We start from the raw sequence: 21480 nt of genomic DNA on the forward strand, positions 1-21480 counted from the left end.
GTGACTTAGGAGGGATCTCAGTTTAAATGAATAATTGCAGTGCTAGCTGTCAAAAGCCTGGTGGACAGAGGTGTGGTTTGTTAGCTTCTATACAAACTGTGAATAAGAGATGTACAGAAACCTCCTTGGCAATACAGATGGCACTATGATGGATGGGTGTCCAAACATCTAAGAGCACTTTTCTTAGCTGAGTCATACACTGGGGCATCTTAATCCAGTTTGGATTGAATAAGAGCCCAATATAACTGAAGTAAAATATGGCAATTACTGCCCAAAAGTTAACAACAGGACACATAACATGCAAGTTTCTTTGTACAGTTTGTTCACAGCTGGCAGATATGGTCAAGAAAGGTAAACTTCTTAGGAAATTTCTTCTTCCTGTAAAAAAGTTCACACAAGAGAGGATTGTAACCTGGACCTGAAGAGTTTCGCTTGGCAGGAAGTTTAATTAAGAGTGAGCAATGTCCTCTGAGCCCAAAGTTAGAGATCTTGAAGGATTCTATATTTCCAGGCCATATATTTCAATATTGAAGAACACAGATACCAGATGTTCTGATTCGATAAAGGCATTCTTATTAATTCTAGATCTATTTCATCTAAAGTATTGGTATTGGTGAAAATTTAGTTCTCTTATAGATACCACACTAAACTAGCATTAACTAGTCTTTCCAGGATTTTGCAGATACAATATAAGGGGCAGTAGTTATTTGAGATGGTAGGATATCTGCTATCTTTTTTGGAACAATAGGACTACTGGCCGAAGGCAAGGTTTAGGAAAAACATCCTCCATAAATATCCGGTTATAGAGAACAAGGAGAGAAACCATAGATGTTAGGTGTTTTAACATCCTATAACATATCAGGTGTGATCATGCTCGCTCGTGATAGTGCTGTACAGAGTTCTTTCAGCATAAAAGATGTATTGTATGATTCCATTCCATCAGAACAAATGTTTAGCTTATTTTTTCTAATCAGCCTTCATGTACTAAGAACTTCTAGTAGCAAGACATCCTTGCTGTTACACAAACAAATGTCTCACCTAGCGCATATTGCAGAACCTACTGCTAATGCAGTAGGTTCAGCAAGAAGAGTAAACCCATTATACTATGATATTTGGGAGATAGAGCTTCTGTATTTATCTTACACTTTAGAGATTTTGTTCCAAACAGATTTCATAATAGTGGACTGGTTTATTGATTATACAAAACAGATATAGAAATCATTCCGGCTTTGATATCTTACACATCTTGCTTTTGCATGTGCTCATTTCAATGTATTAAGTTCTGTGGTGAGATATTGACGAAACCTGTTTACACTTTTTGTGCCTTTCTTGCTTCTGTGCACTCGACAGTCTGATGTGATTTGAATAGAGGGAAATGTGCAGAGGTTTTTGAATTAGACTGTGTGGCTGTTTGCACTATACCTTTTGTGACATGAGTTACTGCATCATTCAGTGAGACTCTTGACTAATTATTTTTGCATTAAATCAGGCTAGTTTACTGTAAGACTCCCAATCGACATGTTCAAATTTCCAATGGGTACTCTTCTGGAATGACAAGATGTGCTGACAGCAAGGGTAGAGATTACTGGATAATGATAATGGCTACTACTCAGTGGATTTTCATTGACTATCCAGCTGAAAGCAGGGAACAGAGACAGGGAACATATTGGCAGAGGAGGTGCAAGTTGGAAAATGAAAAAAAAAAAAAAAAGGTGTTGCTTTCATCATTCAGGAAGGAGAGATTGCAATGATCGAGTATTCACCCCACAATCTGTCATTGTCTGTTGATATCTCTGCTAGTCCATAAATGGTTATGGCCATTCAAGTCACCTACTATGTAGAATGGAGTGAACAGCTGTAGAATAAGCTCATCCAGTTCATCATAGTAGGTATCAGCTCCAGTGGTAAAGTGGTACACAGATTGGTGTGTACTGGTCTATCAGAAGTTCAACAGAAGAACAAGAAGAAAAAGCAGAAAAAGAACTTACTGCAACAGACAGACAGCAAACTAAAACTAAGACTTCTAAAAAACTGAATCATCAGTTTCTTTCCTTTCTATATCCATCTCTCAAGGGAGAGAGACTCGGGGAGATTTCTCTCCTTGATTTTTTGCTATGCACGGTTGTGATATCCGGGGGTACTGTGATGGGTTTACATTAACTTCTTGTTTTGATGATCAAGAGGTATTCAGTAGGTGTCTAGCCAGAGGGAAAAACAATTATGCAGAGAGAGAGAGATGGAATAGTCTATTTGGATTATGACTGAACTGTGTTTTGCTACTACTTGAACATGAGGTTTGTTTCTTTTTTGTGATCAATTGAATAATTTTTCCTGCTTCTTGATAGGTGACATCATGTTCAGTTTTATACTTCTGAATAGCTTTCTCTTGTTTTCAGTGATTGCACATTCTAGAATAGATGGATGATTCCCTTTAAGTTTATACACTAACTATGGAAGTGGTGTCATGGTCAGTCAATACACATTGAGCACAAACAGGTAGACCCCTGCAAGCCATACAAGCACCCATATCTTTGGCATCTAAAACACCTTAGAGAGGTTTAGGATGTATACTCTTACCGGGCAGTTCAGGTATCCCACTTTTATGGTTGCTGAAAGTCAAGGCATGTCAAAAGTGAGAACCAGATTTGTAGTAGGGATTTTATATTACCACATTTCTCTGGATTGTTATTCTTTTGACAGTTGTTACTTCTTAAAGTGTTTTAATTAGTTACAGATTTCTTCTGCAACATGGAGTAAATCTCATTCCAATATGACTCCTCATTTTGACTCCAAAGCTTTCAGTACTGTGTGCAGGATGACCATTACAGGCATTCCAAAGTATGCCACTTTCAACAGTTGTTCAGTGTTTATAATCACTGTCTCTACTAGGATCTGGAATAGACATCTCACTGACTTCCAGCTCTTTCTGTAAGAAGAATGGAGGCATTGCTCCAATTATCTACTCTCCAGTGGAGTGTATAAGAAATAAGGGTCAGATTTTTGGGAGTATCTCTATTTTATTGTAATGTGCAAAAGTACACACAAGTACCCAGACTTTACAATACCCTTCACGGCACTAAGCCAGAGATTAAAAATAGCTTGGACTGGAACTGAGGAAGGAGAAAACGGCTTTGTTTAACACTACCACATGGCTATCATAACCGTTGTTCAGTGTTTATAACTTACTTCTTCATTTAGACGAGTAGAAATAAAATAACTTGTCTCCAAAAGGATGACATCTCACTGACTTGCCCCAGGATAGATAAGTTTTTCTTACGAGTTTCTGGCCCCATCACACGGAGGCAGGAACAGTAACGAAGCAATAAAGTTAGTAGTTAGCAGGGTTAGTTATGTATATACATGAAAAAAAGAAGTGTCTTTACTTTCTTTTAGAAAGCTTACTTCTTCATTTAGAAGAGTAGAAATAAAATAACTTGGCAAATTAATAAATATGAAACTATGAACAGCCGATTCATAGAAGGCACTTTGAAATCGCTGTGCAACCACTACAGTTTCTCACTTGGCACCCTGGACGGTTCTTGAAGATTGGCATGAAATTTGAAGAATCATTGTCGAAATGAAAAACCTTAATCCTTAACTAGCTGTGCCAAATTTCTAGTCAACCCTTGTGACCAATTAAGGGTTAAAAGAAGCAGACCAATATTAACAGGAATGGTTCTTAAAAGTAAGATAAATACATTTTCTGAACATACTTTCTAGTAATTTCTTCTCCAAAAAACTCAATTTTTTTTATTGCAAAAAAAAAAAAATTTTTTTTTTTTTTTTTTTTTTAAATGTTAAGTCAAAGTTACCAAAACTGGATGTGCACTCTTTAAGAACCCATTTGGGCCTCAATGAAAGAATTTTTTCAAAATTTTTAAAATTCTAAAAATATAAATGTATACAAATGCTTTAAAAATAAATTTAAACTGCTTATAAACAATGATATTTTGGCCTAGTTTTTCAATATTAAGAGTTAAATTATAAAAAAATCAAATCAGAATTTAAAAAAGAAAGTGAAAAATTGTAGTCTGAGTCATCACAAAATTTGAAGAATTTGTAACAAACTCACTATTTTTTTTTATGTAATACTATCTTCTACATCTATTTATGTATGTGATGATTCAATTTCATCAACTTCTGAATCTGAATGTTAACTTTTGTAATCCAAAATCAGATAATGGCAAACAAGGAGTAAATGCCTCTTCGTATTTCAAAATTATTTTCTTGCTGCAATCTATTATTATCTGTGTCTACAATTACTTAGAAACACAGATAAGAAATGGAAGCACTTATTTTAATATATTGTAATATTTGTAACATTATTTAAAACAAACTTAAAGAATGTACACATAAAAGTAACTATAATCTATATTCATGTGTACCCATGAATGAGTACATGCATGTATTCATCCATCACAAATAAACATGCAGATAATGAACTGATAAGCATCTTTATGGATACAATGCAAGTTAACATTTATGAAACATGACAAAAAAGGTTAATTTCTGCTAATTTTATATATGTCCACTATATAAATCTGAAACCAGCTTTAAAATATTAACTTAAAATTAAAAACATTACACACTGTTTTCTTGTCAAGCTGTTCACGAATCAAGTAAAAAAAAAAAAAAAAAAAAAAAAACCACTTAGCACTAAAATTTACTTAATCAAATAAGAAGAGAAACACTTACTGTAACAATTTCCAACATTTCCTGCCTAGAAATATATCCATTACCATCAAGATCATACATACTAAAGGCCCACTTTAATTTTTGCTCAAGCTTTCCTCTTGATGTAACACTCAATGCACACAAAAATTCTCTGAAGTCTATTGTACCATCTCCATTTGCATCAAAGGTACGAAATACATGCTCCGCAAATTTTGAAGCATCACCATAAGGAAAAAAGTTTCCATAAATTTTCTTAAATTCTTCAATTGATAGATGTCCAGTGGGACAGTCTTTTAGAAATCCTTTATACCATTCCTGTATCTCAGCATCAGTAAATTCAGTGTTTTGTCGAAGGTCTTCCAAGACCTCTGGTTTCAATTTACTGTTTTGCTTCCCCATCCTAATGGGTGGGGCCTGAGCAGCACAACTCCAGATATAATTTTAAAAGACAGATGTCAGCTGATTCTCCCTCAAGAATTAACTGTAAGAAAACATTGTGAATTAAGATTTGGAATGAAAAGGAAGAAAATCAAACTATTGTAAACAAAATAATTTGTTATTTAATGTGAAATTCTGTTCTTAATTTCAAATAGGACTACATAATAAAAAACTTTAAGGTGGTGATTCTAAGCCAAGCAGAGGATCTCAAAGGATATCCTGCAAGGTCAATATATAGCATTATGAATTTGCATAAAAACTCTCCCTAGCATTTTAAAATACACACATCCATTTCCTGATCAACATAACTTCATCCAGAGCTGTCACTAGCTTGGATAGGTTATGGTTGGAAGGTTTTAGGTGCAACAGTGATTTAGTCCATATTGTTCCAGCATAGACAGGAATTACCAGATAACCAGAGTACAAGCTTTATAATCTTTATTTGTATATTTTGCACTTTCGTTCAATTATTTATTTCACCACTCAACTATTAGAATACCTGAGGGGTGGAGTGTATTTCTATCTAATTCTTTAGCAAATTTTACCTCCTGTTAGCAAAACTGCTATATCACTGCCATGTCCACATCACACAACATTTAGGCAAAATACACAAATCAGTGAATAAATTAAGGAAGGTGCATAAATGCTCACACAGCAGCAACTTCAAATCATACATTTGGCCTTTACTTTTGAGGACACACAGTGGTACACACGATTTATATAAATGGGGTTGTAACACTACAATCCCACCTATATAATTTTTTTTTTTTTTTTTTTTTAAATTAGATTTACTATCTTGGACCAACAGTTCCTTTACACAAAGATTATAGCAAAATCAGGCCCTCCAAGCATTTAAAATATTTTTATTATGTATGCCATGAGCGCATGGTGTCGATGAAACCCCAGAGCTCATCTACTCCATCCACATATCTGAAACCCCAAATAGCTGTTTTTGAAAATGTCTTCTTTGATTTCTCCAATGAAAATTCCAGAAATACTAATTATCATGCAATCAGAAAAAATTCAAATTAAGTTAAACCTAATTATATGCACATGCTGATTGGCATCTATCACTTACAGTTATTAACAGTAAGCTGGCTTTACTGGCATATGCTTTAGTCTGATCAGAAATGCTATCCAACCTCAAAACATTGAAGCATCACCTGGAATGAAACAGTTGATGCACACACTGTTTTATTCAGCAGGCACTCCTGTTACTGACAGGTTGGCATCCAACGATCACTGATGCACACTGTTTTTAAATTTGCATTTCACTTGTCAAAAAGAAATTTCAATTTCAAAAATTAAAAATATAAGCTTTTAATATAAAAAATGAAATTTTCACAGATGTGTTCAGAAAACATCAAAAAATAAAGGTGGTATCAAAAAAGTGAACAACTGAATTATTTTTTGCTGATTTTTCAAATGTAAGTGTGTGATGGTAAAAGTCAGTGTTTCCCAAACTGGGGTCAGCAGACCCCTTGGGGTCTGTAGATCAGTTCCAGGGGGTCTGCAAAATGGTGGTCGACCACCATATACAGGTATATAGTACCTGTATACCAGGGGATCTCAAAAATATTGGTTCAAATGTTTAGGGGACGTAGGTAACATCTAAAGGAATGTGAATCGCATAGTAACCAATAACCGGACACGTCACGGGAAAGTAGTAGCAGAGGCACAAGAAGCAGAAATGACACAAGACAGTAATTAGTGGCAAACGTTTATTTGACATAATATTAACAATGGAGTACGAGATGGATGCATTTCATGATGTTATAACAGATGCTTGAAGGTTCCACCATGAGAAGCGATGCATGCGTGACACCGACGCAGCATGGATTGGCAGACACAGTCGAACACACCTGGAGTTTCTTTGACAGTAGCAGCAGCGCAGATGAGTCTCGCCAAGAGATTCATTTCTGTCTCCACAGGCGATTCTTACACGATAGATTTGAGGGTCCCCCACAGAAAGAAATCAAGGCTCGATAAATCAGGTGAGCGTGGGGGCCAGGCAACGGGTCCACCACGGCCAATCCATCGACGCCCAAAACGCCTGTTCAAATGGTCACGAACACACCTTTAATAATGGGCAGGCACCCCGTCATGTTGAAACCAAATGTTGCATCTCACGTTTGCTGAAACATCGTCAAGTAACCCTGGTAGAACTTGTTCAAGAAAGATCTGATATTTAGTGGAGTTCATGAGGGATGGTAACAGGTATGGGCCGACTAAGCAGTCACACTGTGTGGGCCCTCTGCTAATCCACACACTAGGTGCATGTCTGACAGCTGACAGTTCGTATATCAATGCATGCTCTTCGTGCGGCGACTACTGCTTGAATGAGTAAACCAGAAATTTTCCCTCTCGCGAACTGATGAACAGCGCCGTGTACCGACTTATGGTGACATTTCCGGTTATGGGTTCCTATGCGATTCACATTCCTTTAGATGTTACCTACCTCCCCTAAACGTTTGTACCAATATTTTTGAGACACCCTGTATATACATGTTATATATAGGGGCCTGCAAACCTTTTTTTTTTATTTTTGAAGGGGTCCATGGATCTCGGTAATTTGGGAATCACACTGGTCTAAGTGATTCCATGCGATTAGAAAAGGAACAAACCTTTTCACACGGGCTGATTAATGGCAATAGTATATCAACACACCAATATAAAAGCAGTTATTCAAAGCTGTCATATTTAAGCCTATGTAAGGCTGTATGAGGTAAACAGAAAAAGATTAATCATTACTTATCATTTATACATTGATTAGTTGTACTTAACATGTTTTCTGAGTTTTACACAAGCATTAAATGGTACTACAAGTTTTGTGCTGTAAGAGTTGCTCATTAGCAGCTGCTCTTAAGTGGTCAAATATGAGTGGCGTAAAAGTAAAGGCACACGAAATCAACTGCTCGATTCTGTTGCCACGCTGATTGGACTCTAGGTACAAAACAGTATACAAAGCTTGGTACACAGTTTAGTTTTCTGCTTGTGTTGAATGTACATGGTTAGTTTATGTACATGGAATAAACTTACAATAAAACTGAGCTTTGTTCTAATTTAGAGCTCAGCCCAAAAATTGGCTAATGCTTTTCTGAAATTCAAATAAAGATAATAAAATAAAACAGCGGACTTCCCCCACCACCACCTATCCAGCTGACCTTCGAATTTCAATAACTGTCAGCCTCAACCAACTATGGAGTTAACTTATTAATGTAATTATCAACTCTCTGGATAAAAAAAAAAACAAATTTTTGCAATCCAGTCTAAACCACTTCCACTATAATTTGAATTTATGACTTCAGCTCCCATTTCTGGAATTTAACAGTGAATTTTTCATCCTCATTCATTTTACTTTCTCTCACAGCCTTACAAATCTCATTAGGCCTTGCATTTAAGGTGCCCAGTTACCAAGCCCTGTAACCTATATATTCAAAGTATTTTCTCATATATGGGTTTGCCCTTTAGCCAACCTCACCAGATGCACTGCCTATCTTTAGGCCCTTCTGTGAAGCTCAATTTTTTTTTTTTTTTAGTTGCAGTCTCCATTCCAATTGGCTTACAGAGTGGGATTATGGCCTCACCTGTCTACATTACTTGGAGAATTTTGTGTACAACTGTATCATAACTCCCAAATCACTTTCTTCCTCTACTGTATTTAATTCAACCCCACCAAGTATATTTATTATTTTGGGGTTGCTATGCCCCAAGTGTAAGACCTTGCATTTGGTTGCTTTAGCACACAGATAAAGCAACCAAATTTTCTAAAAAAATCAAAAACAGTAGTCCCTATACAGACCCTTGTGGAATCCCACTTCTTACATTAGCCCAATCTGAAGAGTAACCATCAATCAAAATCCTTACTCTTCAGCTAACCTGCAATCTATCTAAGATTTTCATGATTCTAAGATGTTCCAGCTCACTGAGTGACTGTGAAAACAGCTTAACCAGGCTGATTAAACATGATATTCTGTTTACAAAACCATGCTGTGTTTCATAAAGAATTCCATTTCTATACACAGATACTGTATTGCATTCTTGATTATTGCCTCCATGACTTTCCCTACTACTGAGTCAATGGCCTACCTCTTAGAGCCATCTTTATACATTGGCATATCTCCAATCCAAGGGAATCTCTAGTGAGTCCAGTGAAGCCTTATAATTAACCTTAATGGTTCAATTAAAACTCTTCCTGACTACCTCAGACCTGCTGAGTATATACTATAAAATTCATAAACCTTACTGGCATTTAAGCTTGAAAGATTTTTGAAAAAATAATCTGAAATTTCAATATCACTAATTCTGTTGTTCCCAGCTTCACTCACATGGTTTCTCCTCACCACGAAGTGTCTTTTGTCAGTATATTGTGAAGTGTGTTCAAATTCATCCCCAGCATCAGTTGGGTTATCTAAGATTTTCTTGCACAAATCATGCCAATAGTCTAATTGATTCTTTCTTTGTATTCATATATGTGAAAACTCCTTGTTCTTATTCTTTGCTCTTTTAACCACTGATTTCTCAAAATCTGCCTTTACCAGTTTAAAAACTTTTCTGTGGTACTATTACAAATCAACTTGTAGCTGTTATAGGCTTCAGTACTTTTTATCACTATTAGTAACCTTCTTGTGCCACCATGTGCCATATTTTCTTAATGGTATACTAGGGGGCTTTGCCCCCTGCTCACCCACTTTTCTATGTAAAATGTAGAGATACACAGAGCAAGTCAAATCCTTTCTACGTAAAAGACACCTGTCAAAATACACTGGTTTTAATTTAATTGGGTAATGACCTATGTAATCATTTACCTGTGCATTTGTAGCACACAGCATTCACAAGGTCGAATAAATATCATGGTAAAACTCCAGAACGGTATAAACCCTCCAACATGGCAGCAAGCAAAACAGTGGGAAAGCAGTGATTGGCAGATGCCACTGCTTTCCCTGACCCCTGTCGTAGGTTGATATGCCTAAGGTGCTTTTCCCCACATTTGCCACTGTTTTTAAATCGGGAACTCATTTTCCCATTTTAAAACAGCAGGATGGAAGGATAAACACCCTACCTAAGCTAAGCCCCCCTCCTCCTCCACGACACAAAACAATCAGAAAAGGGAGGTGCCTTCACCTGTCAATTATTGCTGTCTTCCTTGCTTTCATCAAAGTACCTGCTGGTGTATACTATACTGGACTTCAGCCAATATCGCTATGTAATTAATAGGTCACTTAGAAAAAGGCCTTTTGCTTCGGGTTCCATAATACATGAATATTGTTACATCCGAAAGAGCAGGACTAAAATATTTACAAACTATACAAATATTTACAAAATACTAAACTACAGTATTTACAAATATAGAATATTCATTAATATACAAAAAAATGTTACAGTGGAACATCAAATGTTAGACAGTGAATCATGTACACTAGGCTGGTGAATGTTATGGAGGCAGAAGTGAATAATTAATTGCATTCGTAGTGACTTAATTGCCTCGCCCTCTTCTCCCAGTGCCTCGAATAAATATCACTAGGAGGAAAACTTTAATGTATAAAGATATGCATTCATGGTTTCTCTGACTATAATTTTAAAGGTAAACAATAATTCTAATAATATTCATGCTCTGTATGCTATCAGTCAGCTGAAAAAGGCCGAGTAGAACCTTAAGCTCTCAACCTCCTTTCCTGAAATTAAAACCCATTCTTTGCATTTAACTGCACTCTCTCTCTCTCTCTCCACCCAACTTGGAACTCTATCATCACCCCCTGCCAATTGTTCCTGTACTCCCAGCTATATGATATCATCTGGTTTGTGGATGTGATCGGGTCTAGAAAGTTCTTGCCCTAGTACTTTTACTAACATGTTGACAGGGAAAATGCAGGATCAAGTAAAGCCTATTCTCAATAATTATATACACATGCTGAAAAAACATGAATTTAAATTGGTGGCATTTCTTACATTCAATTATTGGAGCAGCTGCTCTTTACAGTTTATGGTGACATAATCTACTGGCTTTACACCATAGAAGAGTCTAGCTGACCTCCAACTGTTGAAACATTTCGATTTTTTGATTGACATCTTGCTCATTGTCAGTCAAGATAAGGGAAATGGCATTCAAATCTCCCAAACAAGAGGTGATGAAGAGAAATGTCTGAAGTGCTGAAGATGTCCCCCCCCCCCCCACAAAAAAAAATTAACCTGACAAACCCAAAATCAAGGCCCATATAATTTCAATGCAGATTTTTGAAACACAGCCAACTTAGTTATCAGGACTATTTTGGCCTCAATGTATCAATTTGTCCTTTTCATATCAATATACTAATTATATACTTCATGTACAGTATCTAGTAGTAATCAAATTTAATGCTTTTTAATACAAAAAAAATTATTTTTTACAGTTGTATTCATTAGTGTATTAAAAAGAAAAGTTGCATTAAAAAGCGAAAATTCTGAATTACTTCTTGTTGATTTTAAGGATATAACGGGGTAACTTTTTACTCCATTTAACTGTGTGCATATGACTGACAACCAATTTTAAGTAAAAAAAAAAAGTTAAAAAAAGTTATATTGGATAATCTTACAAAAGCCAGTTCAACATTTTGTCAATAGCTGTCACCAACTATTTTTTTAAATAATATTGTTTGTTTGTTATTTGGTTTTTAGGAGCATTAGCAACTAAGGCCATATGCTCCAAGGATATATAGTGGTCACTCCCTGACCATTCCGCATCATCCGTATTTAGTGGTCACGGGTCTAATCAACAAGCGTGTACTATGCACTGCTGCTCCTACCCACCTGGCTACAATAACAATATAATTTTGTTTGTTTGTTATTTGGTTTTTAGGAGCATTAGCAACTAAAGCCATATTTGCTCCGAGGATAAATAATATAATATTGTTTGTTTGTTATTTGGTTTTTAGGAGCATTAGCAACTAAGGCCATATGCTCCAAGGATATACAGTGGTCACTCCCTGACCTTTCCGCATCATCCGTATTTAGTGGTCACGGGTCTAATCAACAAGCGTGTGCTATGCACTGCTGCTCCTACCCACCTGGCTACAATAACAATATAATTTTGTTTGTTTGTTATTTGGTTTTTAGGAGCATTAGCAACTAAAGCCATATTTGCTCCGAGGATAAATAATATAATATTGTTTGTTTGTTATTTGGTTTTTAGGAGCATTAGCAACTAAGGCCATATTGCTCCGAGGATATGCAGTGGTCACTCCCTGACCTTTCCGCATCATCCGTATTTAGTGGTCACGGGCTTGAATCCGGGTCTAATCAACAGGCGTGTGCTACACACTGCTGCTCCTACCCACCTGGCTTTGATAACAATATAATTTTTAACAATAATGCCATATTGTAGTCTATAAGAAATAGCATAACGTATATTTATATCTTAAACTGATAGCGTAAGGTATAAAGTAAAACTAGATAGTGTAATACATAGCACTCAATTAGGAATCTGGTAGCTTATTATAGCAGTATCGATTAATCAAAAATATTATTAATCTTATTAAATTTCATTGTTAATTAAATTGTATTTAAATGGAAATCATGACCCAGACTAGAGCTGCAAAGCAGAGATCACAGACTAGTGAGAGTGCTGTAACTTCGGGGAGATTCTCCAATGCATCACAGTCTCAAAAAATTTGCGAAATGTGAAATGTTTGCTGAACTTTCTAAAACAAGACATGATCTAACCAAGGAGGATGTCTTTGTGTATGCTAAATGCCTAGGGTGTCAAGAAATTAGGCACCAACTCAGTGTTCTGATAGGCATCTATGAGAGCTTGAGGTGTAGGGTAAATGCCCTCGAAGAAATTAATATGAAAAGCCCATCAAGCTCTCAGCTGCCCAGCTCAATGGCAGGGCTCACTCCTGTACATCAGGCAATACAGAGGCAATCTCCAAGGCAGAATGCACAGTTCCCAAAGGAACTAGTTATTGTTGGTGACTACTGTCAGGGAAATGGTGAATATACTATGCAAGGATAGGTGGAACAGGACCAGGGTATGTCTGCCAGGGGCAAAAGTTGATGACGTTGTAAATAATGACATTAAGAGTTAAGAGATCTGTAGATTTACTCAACAAGTACAGCGTTGTAAACACTGAAAAAAGTTGCGAGTTAGGTTTGAATGTGAAAGTGTCTGCAATTTTAGCATTAGCATTAGTAGAGGCATTTGATGCAAGAAAGCAAACTTATGCAGCATCAGCAAAAAAAAAAAAAAAAAAACACCACTTCCACTTCACCCCTCTGTTCGTTTGAAATACCTGTCCAGCTGAGCCTTAAACTTATTCAGGCTATCAACCTCCACGACAAGGGATGGAAGTCTGTTCCGCCAACCAACCACCCGCTGGCTAAAGGCAAATTTCTGCACGTCTATCCTACATCTATCTTTCCTCAATTTGAATTTATGCCCTCTCAGGTGATTATTCTGAGTGACAGGAAGAATCCCATCAGCATTGAGCATGCTCAAACCATTCAAGGCTTTATACACCTCTACCAGATCACCTCGCTGGTGCCTAGTCTCCAGACACTGTAATTTGCAAAACTTAAGCCTTTCTTCGTAAGAGCACCCCTTTGTTCCATTCACTAATCTTGTTGCCCTTCTCTGTACTCGTTCCAGCAGCTCTACATCCTTCTTGAAATGAGGCCTCCAGACCTGCATACAGTACTCTAGGTATGGCCTGACCATTGCCTTATACAAGGGAATAATCACCTCCTTATCCCTGCTAGAAAAATTCCTATATATCACTGACAATACACCATGAGCTACTCTTGCAGCCAATCTGCACTGCTCAGAGAACTTCATATCTGCCTGCACAACCACTCCCAGGTCCCTTTCATTCTCTATCACTGTCAGTGTAGTACCACAGAGTTGATACGTTGCTCTGGGGTTGCTGTTTCCCATGTGTAGTACTTTACATTTGTCAACGTTAAACTTCATTTGCCACCTCTCAGCCCATCTGCTCAACCTTTCCAGATCCTGTTGCAGCAGCATAGTGTCAGTAGTGTACTTGACAACCCTGCCTACCTTTGTATCGTCTGCAAACTTCGACATTAAGCTTGATATACCATCATCAATATCATTCATAAACACCGAAAACAACAACGGACCCAACACTGAACCCTGAGGAACTCCACTAATAACATTAGTCCACGACGAGCAGTGTCCATTGATTACCACTCTCTGTCTTCTCCCCCTCAGCCACCCCTTTATCCATAGCAGCAATTTGCCTCCAATGTCACACTGCTCCATTTTGCGCAGCAGTCTTCCATGTGCAACAGTATCAAAAGCCTTTCTAAGATCCAAGTATATAATATCAAAGTTATTCCCTGCATCCAGTTCCTTTGTGACTGCATCATAGTATCCAATCAAATTGGTCAGGCAAGACTTCCCCTTAACAAATCCATGCTGTGTCCGAGCTTTAACTGAAGTTTTGTCTAAATGATTCTGCAGTGCTTCTTTAACTAGTGCCATTAATTTTCCTGGAACAGAAGTTAAACTCACAGGTCTATAATTACTTGTATCAGCCTTTGACCCTCCTTTGTGAATTGGGGTCACATTTGCACATCTCCAGTCTGTGGGTACCTCCCTTGAGTCCAAGGAAGCTCTCATAATTATGGCTAAGGGTTTGCTTACTTCCTCTGCTGCCTCCTTTAATATAACTGGATAGATCCCATCCACCCCGGGTGCCTTTCTTGTGTTTATCTTCAACAATTTCTCCTCCACTTTACTCTCAGTTATTACAAGATTCTCTAGCTTACTGCTAGAGTTTAATACACCTCTGGCATTCCCCTCGATAAATAACTCCTCATGTGTGAATGTCGATGCAAAATATTCATTTAGTTTATTAGCTACCTGAGCAGGATCATCAACAGTTGACCCATCGATATCAAGTGGACCAATCTGATTCATCCCCTTCCTTCTAGAGTTTACATAAGTAAAGAACTCTTTGCTGTTTTTCTTTGCATCCCTTGCCAAAGATTTCTCGTAATCTGCCTTCGCCTGCCTATCCTCCATTGTAACTTGGTTACAGATCAACTTGTACCTATCACAGGCTTCTGTGTCATGTGTTAATTTGTATGTATCCCATGCATGTTTCTTCTGTGCCATATGCCTCATTAGTTCATCTGACATCCATTTAGGCCTAAACCTTGAACAATATTTCTTAGTTGGTATGTAAAGCCTAGTAGCTTCCAAGATACGTTCTTTGAATGCTTCCCATTTTGTATTTGCTGTTGGTAACATCATCAGTTGGTCCCACTGTATAGAATTTAAATACTGTCTCGGTCCATCGTAGTCGCCTTTACGAAAGCAATAACCCTTCCCTTTACCCCTAATGGTAGTTACCTCTTTGAGTAAATCCCACTTCAGCACACTGTGATCACCGCCACCTAGTGGTTCATTTATCTGCAGATTCTTAATGCATGAAGAATCACTGCTGATAATCAAATCAAGAGTATTCCTCCCTCTAGTTGCCTCCCGAACATGCTGATGTAGAAAACAATCATCCAATAAATCCACAAAAGCCTTGCTAGTGTGTGAGTGACCAGCCCCAAAATTCCAGTCAATATCTGGGAAATTAAAATCTCCCATTATAAGACTCTCTGATTTACTGGCCCACTCTATTTCCCTATACAGTTTCTTATTATACTCATCAGAGTCATTAGGCCTTTAGCACACTCCTACTCTCAATTTTCATCTCCCAATGCTTATATAGCACCAAACTGACTCGACATTGCACTGTCCAGTGATGTCCACTGGCTTCACTTCCTTGGATTTTATGTATTTCTTAACTAAAAGCATAATCCCTCCTCCCTTCCTATCCAGTCTATCCTTTCTGTAGACGTTGTACTCCCCAAATTCCAGTTCTGCATTCCTTATATCTGTGTGACACCACGTCTCTGATATCCCAACAATATCTGCCTTTGATGTTTTGAGCAATACCTCAAATTCATCAAATTTATTTACTAAACTCCTAGCATTGGTGTACACGCAAGTATACCTGCATCTATTTCTATTCTTAGCTACCCTAACACAACCCATCTGTTTACTTGTACCGCAATGACTTCCAGCAGTCTCTGAAATATCCTGCATCTTGTTTTTCAGGCTTCTGCTCATTCCAATAGAAGCAGTGCAAGAATCTCTTTCACCTCTGCCAGTGGCTACTGTTAATCTATTCGTCTTTGTCTCCCCCCAAGCTAGCAGTTTTCCGACCCACCTAGCACTGCCTCGATAGCATCAGCAAATATTCTTGCACCCTTTCTATTTAAGTGTATCCTATCCCTGTAGAAGCAATGTCTCCTGTTAACAAGTACAGTCCAGGCTGAAAAAAATTCTACCCCTTGAGCCTTGCACAATCTTTCCAGGGCCGAATTGATCGACAAGGCTCTCATCATATACTCCCTCCTATCGTGTCTGGGCAGAATTGCAGACACTTTCAAATTCAACCCTATTTCACGGCTTTTTTTCAACAGTGACCTGTACTTGTTAAGCAATTCTGCCGGTCTCCTACTCTTGATACCATTAGTGCCAACGTGTACAATTATATCACCTTTTGTGCCCTTAAAAGATGATATCTGCTCTACAACGTCATCAACCTTTGCCCCTGGCAGACATACCCTGGTCCTGTTCCACCTATCCTTTTTACAAAGCATGTTCCCCGTTTCCCTGACAATAGAGTCACCAACAACTACTACTAGTTCCTTTGGGATCAGCGCATTCTGCCTTGGGGGGTTGCCGCTGTGTTGCGCGATGACCAAGTGCAAGCTCTGGCATTGATGTGGGCAGCTGTGAGCTTGATGGGCCCCTTCAATTTAGTTCCTTCGAGGGCATCCACCCTGTCCTTCAAGCTCTCATATAGGCCCATAAGAACGCTGAGTTGTTGCCTGATTTCAATACACTCCTTGCATTGCGCACACACAAAGACATCCCCCATGGCAATATTATGTCCCGTACCTGAATGCTACACAAACATCATGCAAGCTGTGCATTTTAAAAGGCTGTGATTCAAAAGGCAACTGCCCCCCCCTCAGTTATCCTCTGAGCCACAGCACTTCCATTAGCTTGAGCCTTTTGTTTTGCTGCTCTGGTCTGAGTCATGATTTCTTTTAATTTAAATAAAATTTCAATTTCAGTTTATAACCCTAACTTATCTCCCACACAGTTATAACGGGATATATATTTTTTAGTGTCAAGTATTAATTATCTCCAAGTTCCCTTTATATAACTTCCGTATCAGTTATGTATTAATTAATTATATTACGTTTGTAATCTAAGTCGGTATATGTATTTAGTTAAAAGTACAATTTAAATGCCAACAAAGTTCAACAAGTTTAGATTTTACCGATCACTGAAAATTTTATAACCTATACTATAGCTATCTAGGTTCGGTATATAACGATCTTATGACAAAGACAAAGGCGGGAAGTTACGAACGGTATATCTATGGACACTTTAAGTATTAATTAACTTTCAAATCTCGCTGTCTCTATTCAGAATAACTAACGATCCTTACTACGTCTATAAGCCACTTACAAAAACAATCCGATGTAAAAAATATTCAATAAGCGGCTAAATATGGCTAAAAAAACTTCTCGTTCGGCGGAGTTGCGACTTGTAACACGTGGATACCCTTACCAATACTTTTATGCAATTCCTCATATTCCTCATATTTTGTTCATATATGGATAGGAGGGAGTATATGATGAGAGCCTTGTCAATCAATTTGGCCCTGGAGAGATTGTGCAAGGCTCAAGAGGCAGAATTGTTTTCAGCCTGGTCTGTGCTTGTTGACAGGAGAGACTGCCTCTACAGGGAGGGGGGGGTGGTTAAATAGAAAGGGTGCAAGAATATTTGCTGATGCTATCGAGGCCGCGTTAGGTGGGGCAGAAAACTGCTAGCTTGAGGGATACACAGACTAAAAGGTTAACATTGGCCGCAGACATAAGCAAACATGATTCTTGCACTGCTTCTATTAGAATGAACAGCAGCCTGGAAAGCAAGGCAATGGAGATTTACAGGACTGCTGAGAGTCATAGTGGAAGTATTACTAAGAGTAGAAACAGGTGCATGTATAATTGCATGTACACCAATGCTACGAGCATAGTTAATAAATTTGATGAGCTTGAAGTGCTAGTCAAGACATCAAAGGCAGATATTGTTGGGATATCAGAGATGTGGTGTCATACAGACATAAGCAGTGAGAATTGGATATTGGGAAGTACAATGTGTACAGAAAAGATAAACAGGACAGGAAGGGAGGAGGAGTTATGCTGTTAGTTAAGAAACAAAATCTAAGGAAGTGCATCCAATTGATGTTGGTGGACAATGCAATGTTGAGTCTGTTTGGTGTGACATAAGCACTGGGAAAGGAAAAGTGAGAGCAGGTGTGTGTTGATATCTTTCCAGATATCGACTGGAATTTGCAGCTTGGTCACTTACACACTAGCAAGACTTTTGTGTATTTATTGGATGACTTTTCTACACCAACATGTTCAAGAGGCAACCAGAGGGAGTAATAATCTTGATTATAAGCAGTGATTATGCATGCATTAAGAATTTGCAGATAAAGGAACTGCTAGGTGACATGATCACAATGTACTGATGTGGGAATTATTTAAGGATGTAACTACCATCAAGGCTAAAGGGAATAGCTTTTGCTTTCGTAAAGGTGACTCCAGGGGTCTCAGACAATTTTTAAATCATTCCAACTAAGAAATACCTAAATGGATGTCAGATGAACTAATGAGGCTTGTGGCAGAGAAGAAAAATGTATGGGATGCATATAAAGTATCAGGTGACACAGAAGCCTATGGCAGATATAAACAAGTCTGTAATCAAGTCACAAAGAAGGTTAGGCAGGCGAAGGCAAATTACGAGAAATCCTTGGCAAAGGATGCAAAGAAAAACAGCAAAGAGTTCTTTACTTATGTAAACTCTAGAAAGAAAGGAATGAATCAGATTGGAACACTTAACATAGATGGGTTGACTACTGATATCATGCTCAGGTAGCTGATAAACTGAATGAGTATTTTTCAGATTGCCAGAAGTTTATCAAACTCTAACAGGGAGCTAAATGATTTTCTAATAACTGAGAGCAAAGTGGAGGAGAAATTGTTGAATTTGAACATAAAAAAGACACCTGGGGTGGACAGGATCTATCCAGTTATATTAAAGGAGACACCAAAGGAAATAAGCAAACCCTTAACCATAATTATGAGAGCTTCCTTGGGCTCAGGGACTGGAATGGTGCAAATATATCACCAATTCACAAAGGGGGGGTTTCAAAAGGTTAAACAGGTAACTATAAACCTGTTAGTTTAACTTTTGTTCCAGGGAAAATAATGGAATCACTGGTTAAAGAAGCACTGCAGGATCATCTAGACAAAACTGCAGTAATAGTTAAGACACAGCATGCATTTGTTAAAGGGAGTGCTTGTCTGACCAATTTGACTGGATACTATGTGGTCACAAAGGAACTGCATGCCAAAAATAATTTTGATATCATATACTTGGATTTCAGGAAAGCTTTTGATACTGTTGCACATGGAAGACTGCTATACAAATTGGAGAGGTATGGCATTAAGGATAAGTTGCTACAATGGTTAAAGGGATGGTTGAGTGAGAGACGACAGAGAGTGGTAATCAATGGACACTGCTCTTCGTGGACAAATGTTATTAGTGGAGTTCCCCAGGGTTTGGTGTTGGACCCATTGTTGTTTTGTATATTTATCAATGATATTGATGAAGGTATATCAGGTTTAATGTCCAAGTTTGCAAATGATACAAAGGTTGGTAGGGTTGTTAATGACAGTAAAAACAGTATGCTACTCCAGCTGGATCTAGATAAGTTGGGCAAATGGGCTGAAAAGTCGCAACTGAAGTTTTAACTTTGACAAATGCAAAGTACTGCAGATAGCAAAAACCAAAGAGAAACTTACCAACTGTGTGGTACTATACTCAGGGAAGTGGAACGTGAAAAAGACATGGGGGTAATTGTGCAGTCAAATATGAAGTTCGCTGAGCAATGCAGAGGGGCTGCCAGGGCAGGTCACGGAATCTTATCAATGATATATAGGAATTTTGCTAGCAGGGACAGGGAGGTGATTATCCCGTTATACACGGCAATGGTCAGGCCACACCTAGAGTACTGTGTACAGGTCTGGATGCCTCATTTTAGGAAGGATGTAGAGTTGCTAGAAAGAGTACACAGAAGGGCAACAAGATTGGTGAGGGGAACAAAGGTGTGCTCTTACCAAGAAAGGCTTAAGATCTGCAAATTGCAGAATATGGAGAGTAGGCACCTGCGAGGTGATCTGATTGAGGCCTTGAATGGGTTGAGCAAGCTGAATGCTGATGGAATTCTTCCTCTTGCTCAGATTAAGAACCTGCGGGGACACAGATTCAAATTGTGGAAACACAGTTGTAGAATAGATGAGCGGAAATTTGCCTTTAGCCAGCAGGTAGTTGATTGGTGAAAAGGACTTCCATCTTTTGTTGTGGAAGTTGATAGCCTTAAGGCTGAGCTGGAAAGGCATTTGGAACAAATGGGAGGATTTTTATTTATTTTTTTGGCTAATGCTGCATAAGCTTGCTTTCTTGCATCGCATGCCTCTATTAACAACGCAATTAAGCACATTAATTATAACAATATGGTAGCTTACAGTGTTGCTATAATCTATACTTCTCACTAATGCATAAGTTGGAAAAATATTGCTTTAAAAAGGTCTCATGCATATGAGAAAATAAATCTGACAATTCTAAGACTGCCTCTTTCCCTTGCTTTTTATGCATACTCTCATTTTTCTAGTCTGAGCAACTAACAGCAATTCTTCACTTAGAACAATATTCTTTCACGTCATCAATCCACTTTTGTAATCACAAATTACTGTGGCTGTTAATTATGATGACTGCAGATCTACGGTTAAGGGAAGCATCCAATGTTTCTGTGAATATGTAAAGCATAAAGAGAAGAGACAATCTGGAACCAGCAGGCATTTATTTCATTCTTAAATGAGTCCATATTTAGAAACCTTTTCAAAGCAGATGTGTTTTCCAACTTCTTTACATGCATTAGCAAAACTATGAATTATAGCACTATTTCAAGTAAGTTACAATATTTTAATTTACAAATTAATACTATATTATTATCATGCATAATTGCATCATATAAATTGTAATACACTACATTCACATATATTACATAATATATAACTTTACTACAATCAATTTGATGCAATTTTATTGCATCAAATTGATTGATGTGTATTATTTTTTACCAAAAAAAATAGTTAAAAGAAACATTTTAACATTTTTTCAAACTTTTCAACAAGGCAAACATTAAAGGAAACAATTACAGTGGGGAA

At 37.7% G+C, this 21480-nt stretch overlaps 1 protein-coding gene across 2 annotated transcripts in view; it reads right to left on the bottom strand.

Annotated features, from left to right (window-relative positions):
- Nucleotides 1-21480, bottom strand: part of LOC150081004 (neurocalcin homolog) — a 56037-nt gene that overhangs the window by 24970 nt on the left and 9587 nt on the right. For both annotated transcript variants that reach the window (XM_090381744.1, XM_090381745.1), the window contains exon 2: nt 4696-5155. In XM_090381744.1, the coding sequence (XP_090237870.1) occupies nt 4696-5073 (378 nt within the window). In that variant the 5' untranslated portion in view covers nt 5074-5155. The remainder of the gene's footprint in view (nt 1-4695; nt 5156-21480) is intronic.

This window comes from Mastigoproctus giganteus, chromosome 9, assembly GCF_048544385.1.
Source record: "Mastigoproctus giganteus isolate SK-2022 chromosome 9, ASM4854438v1, whole genome shotgun sequence".
In the NCBI taxonomy this organism is placed as follows: Eukaryota; Metazoa; Arthropoda; class Arachnida; order Uropygi; family Thelyphonidae; genus Mastigoproctus; species Mastigoproctus giganteus.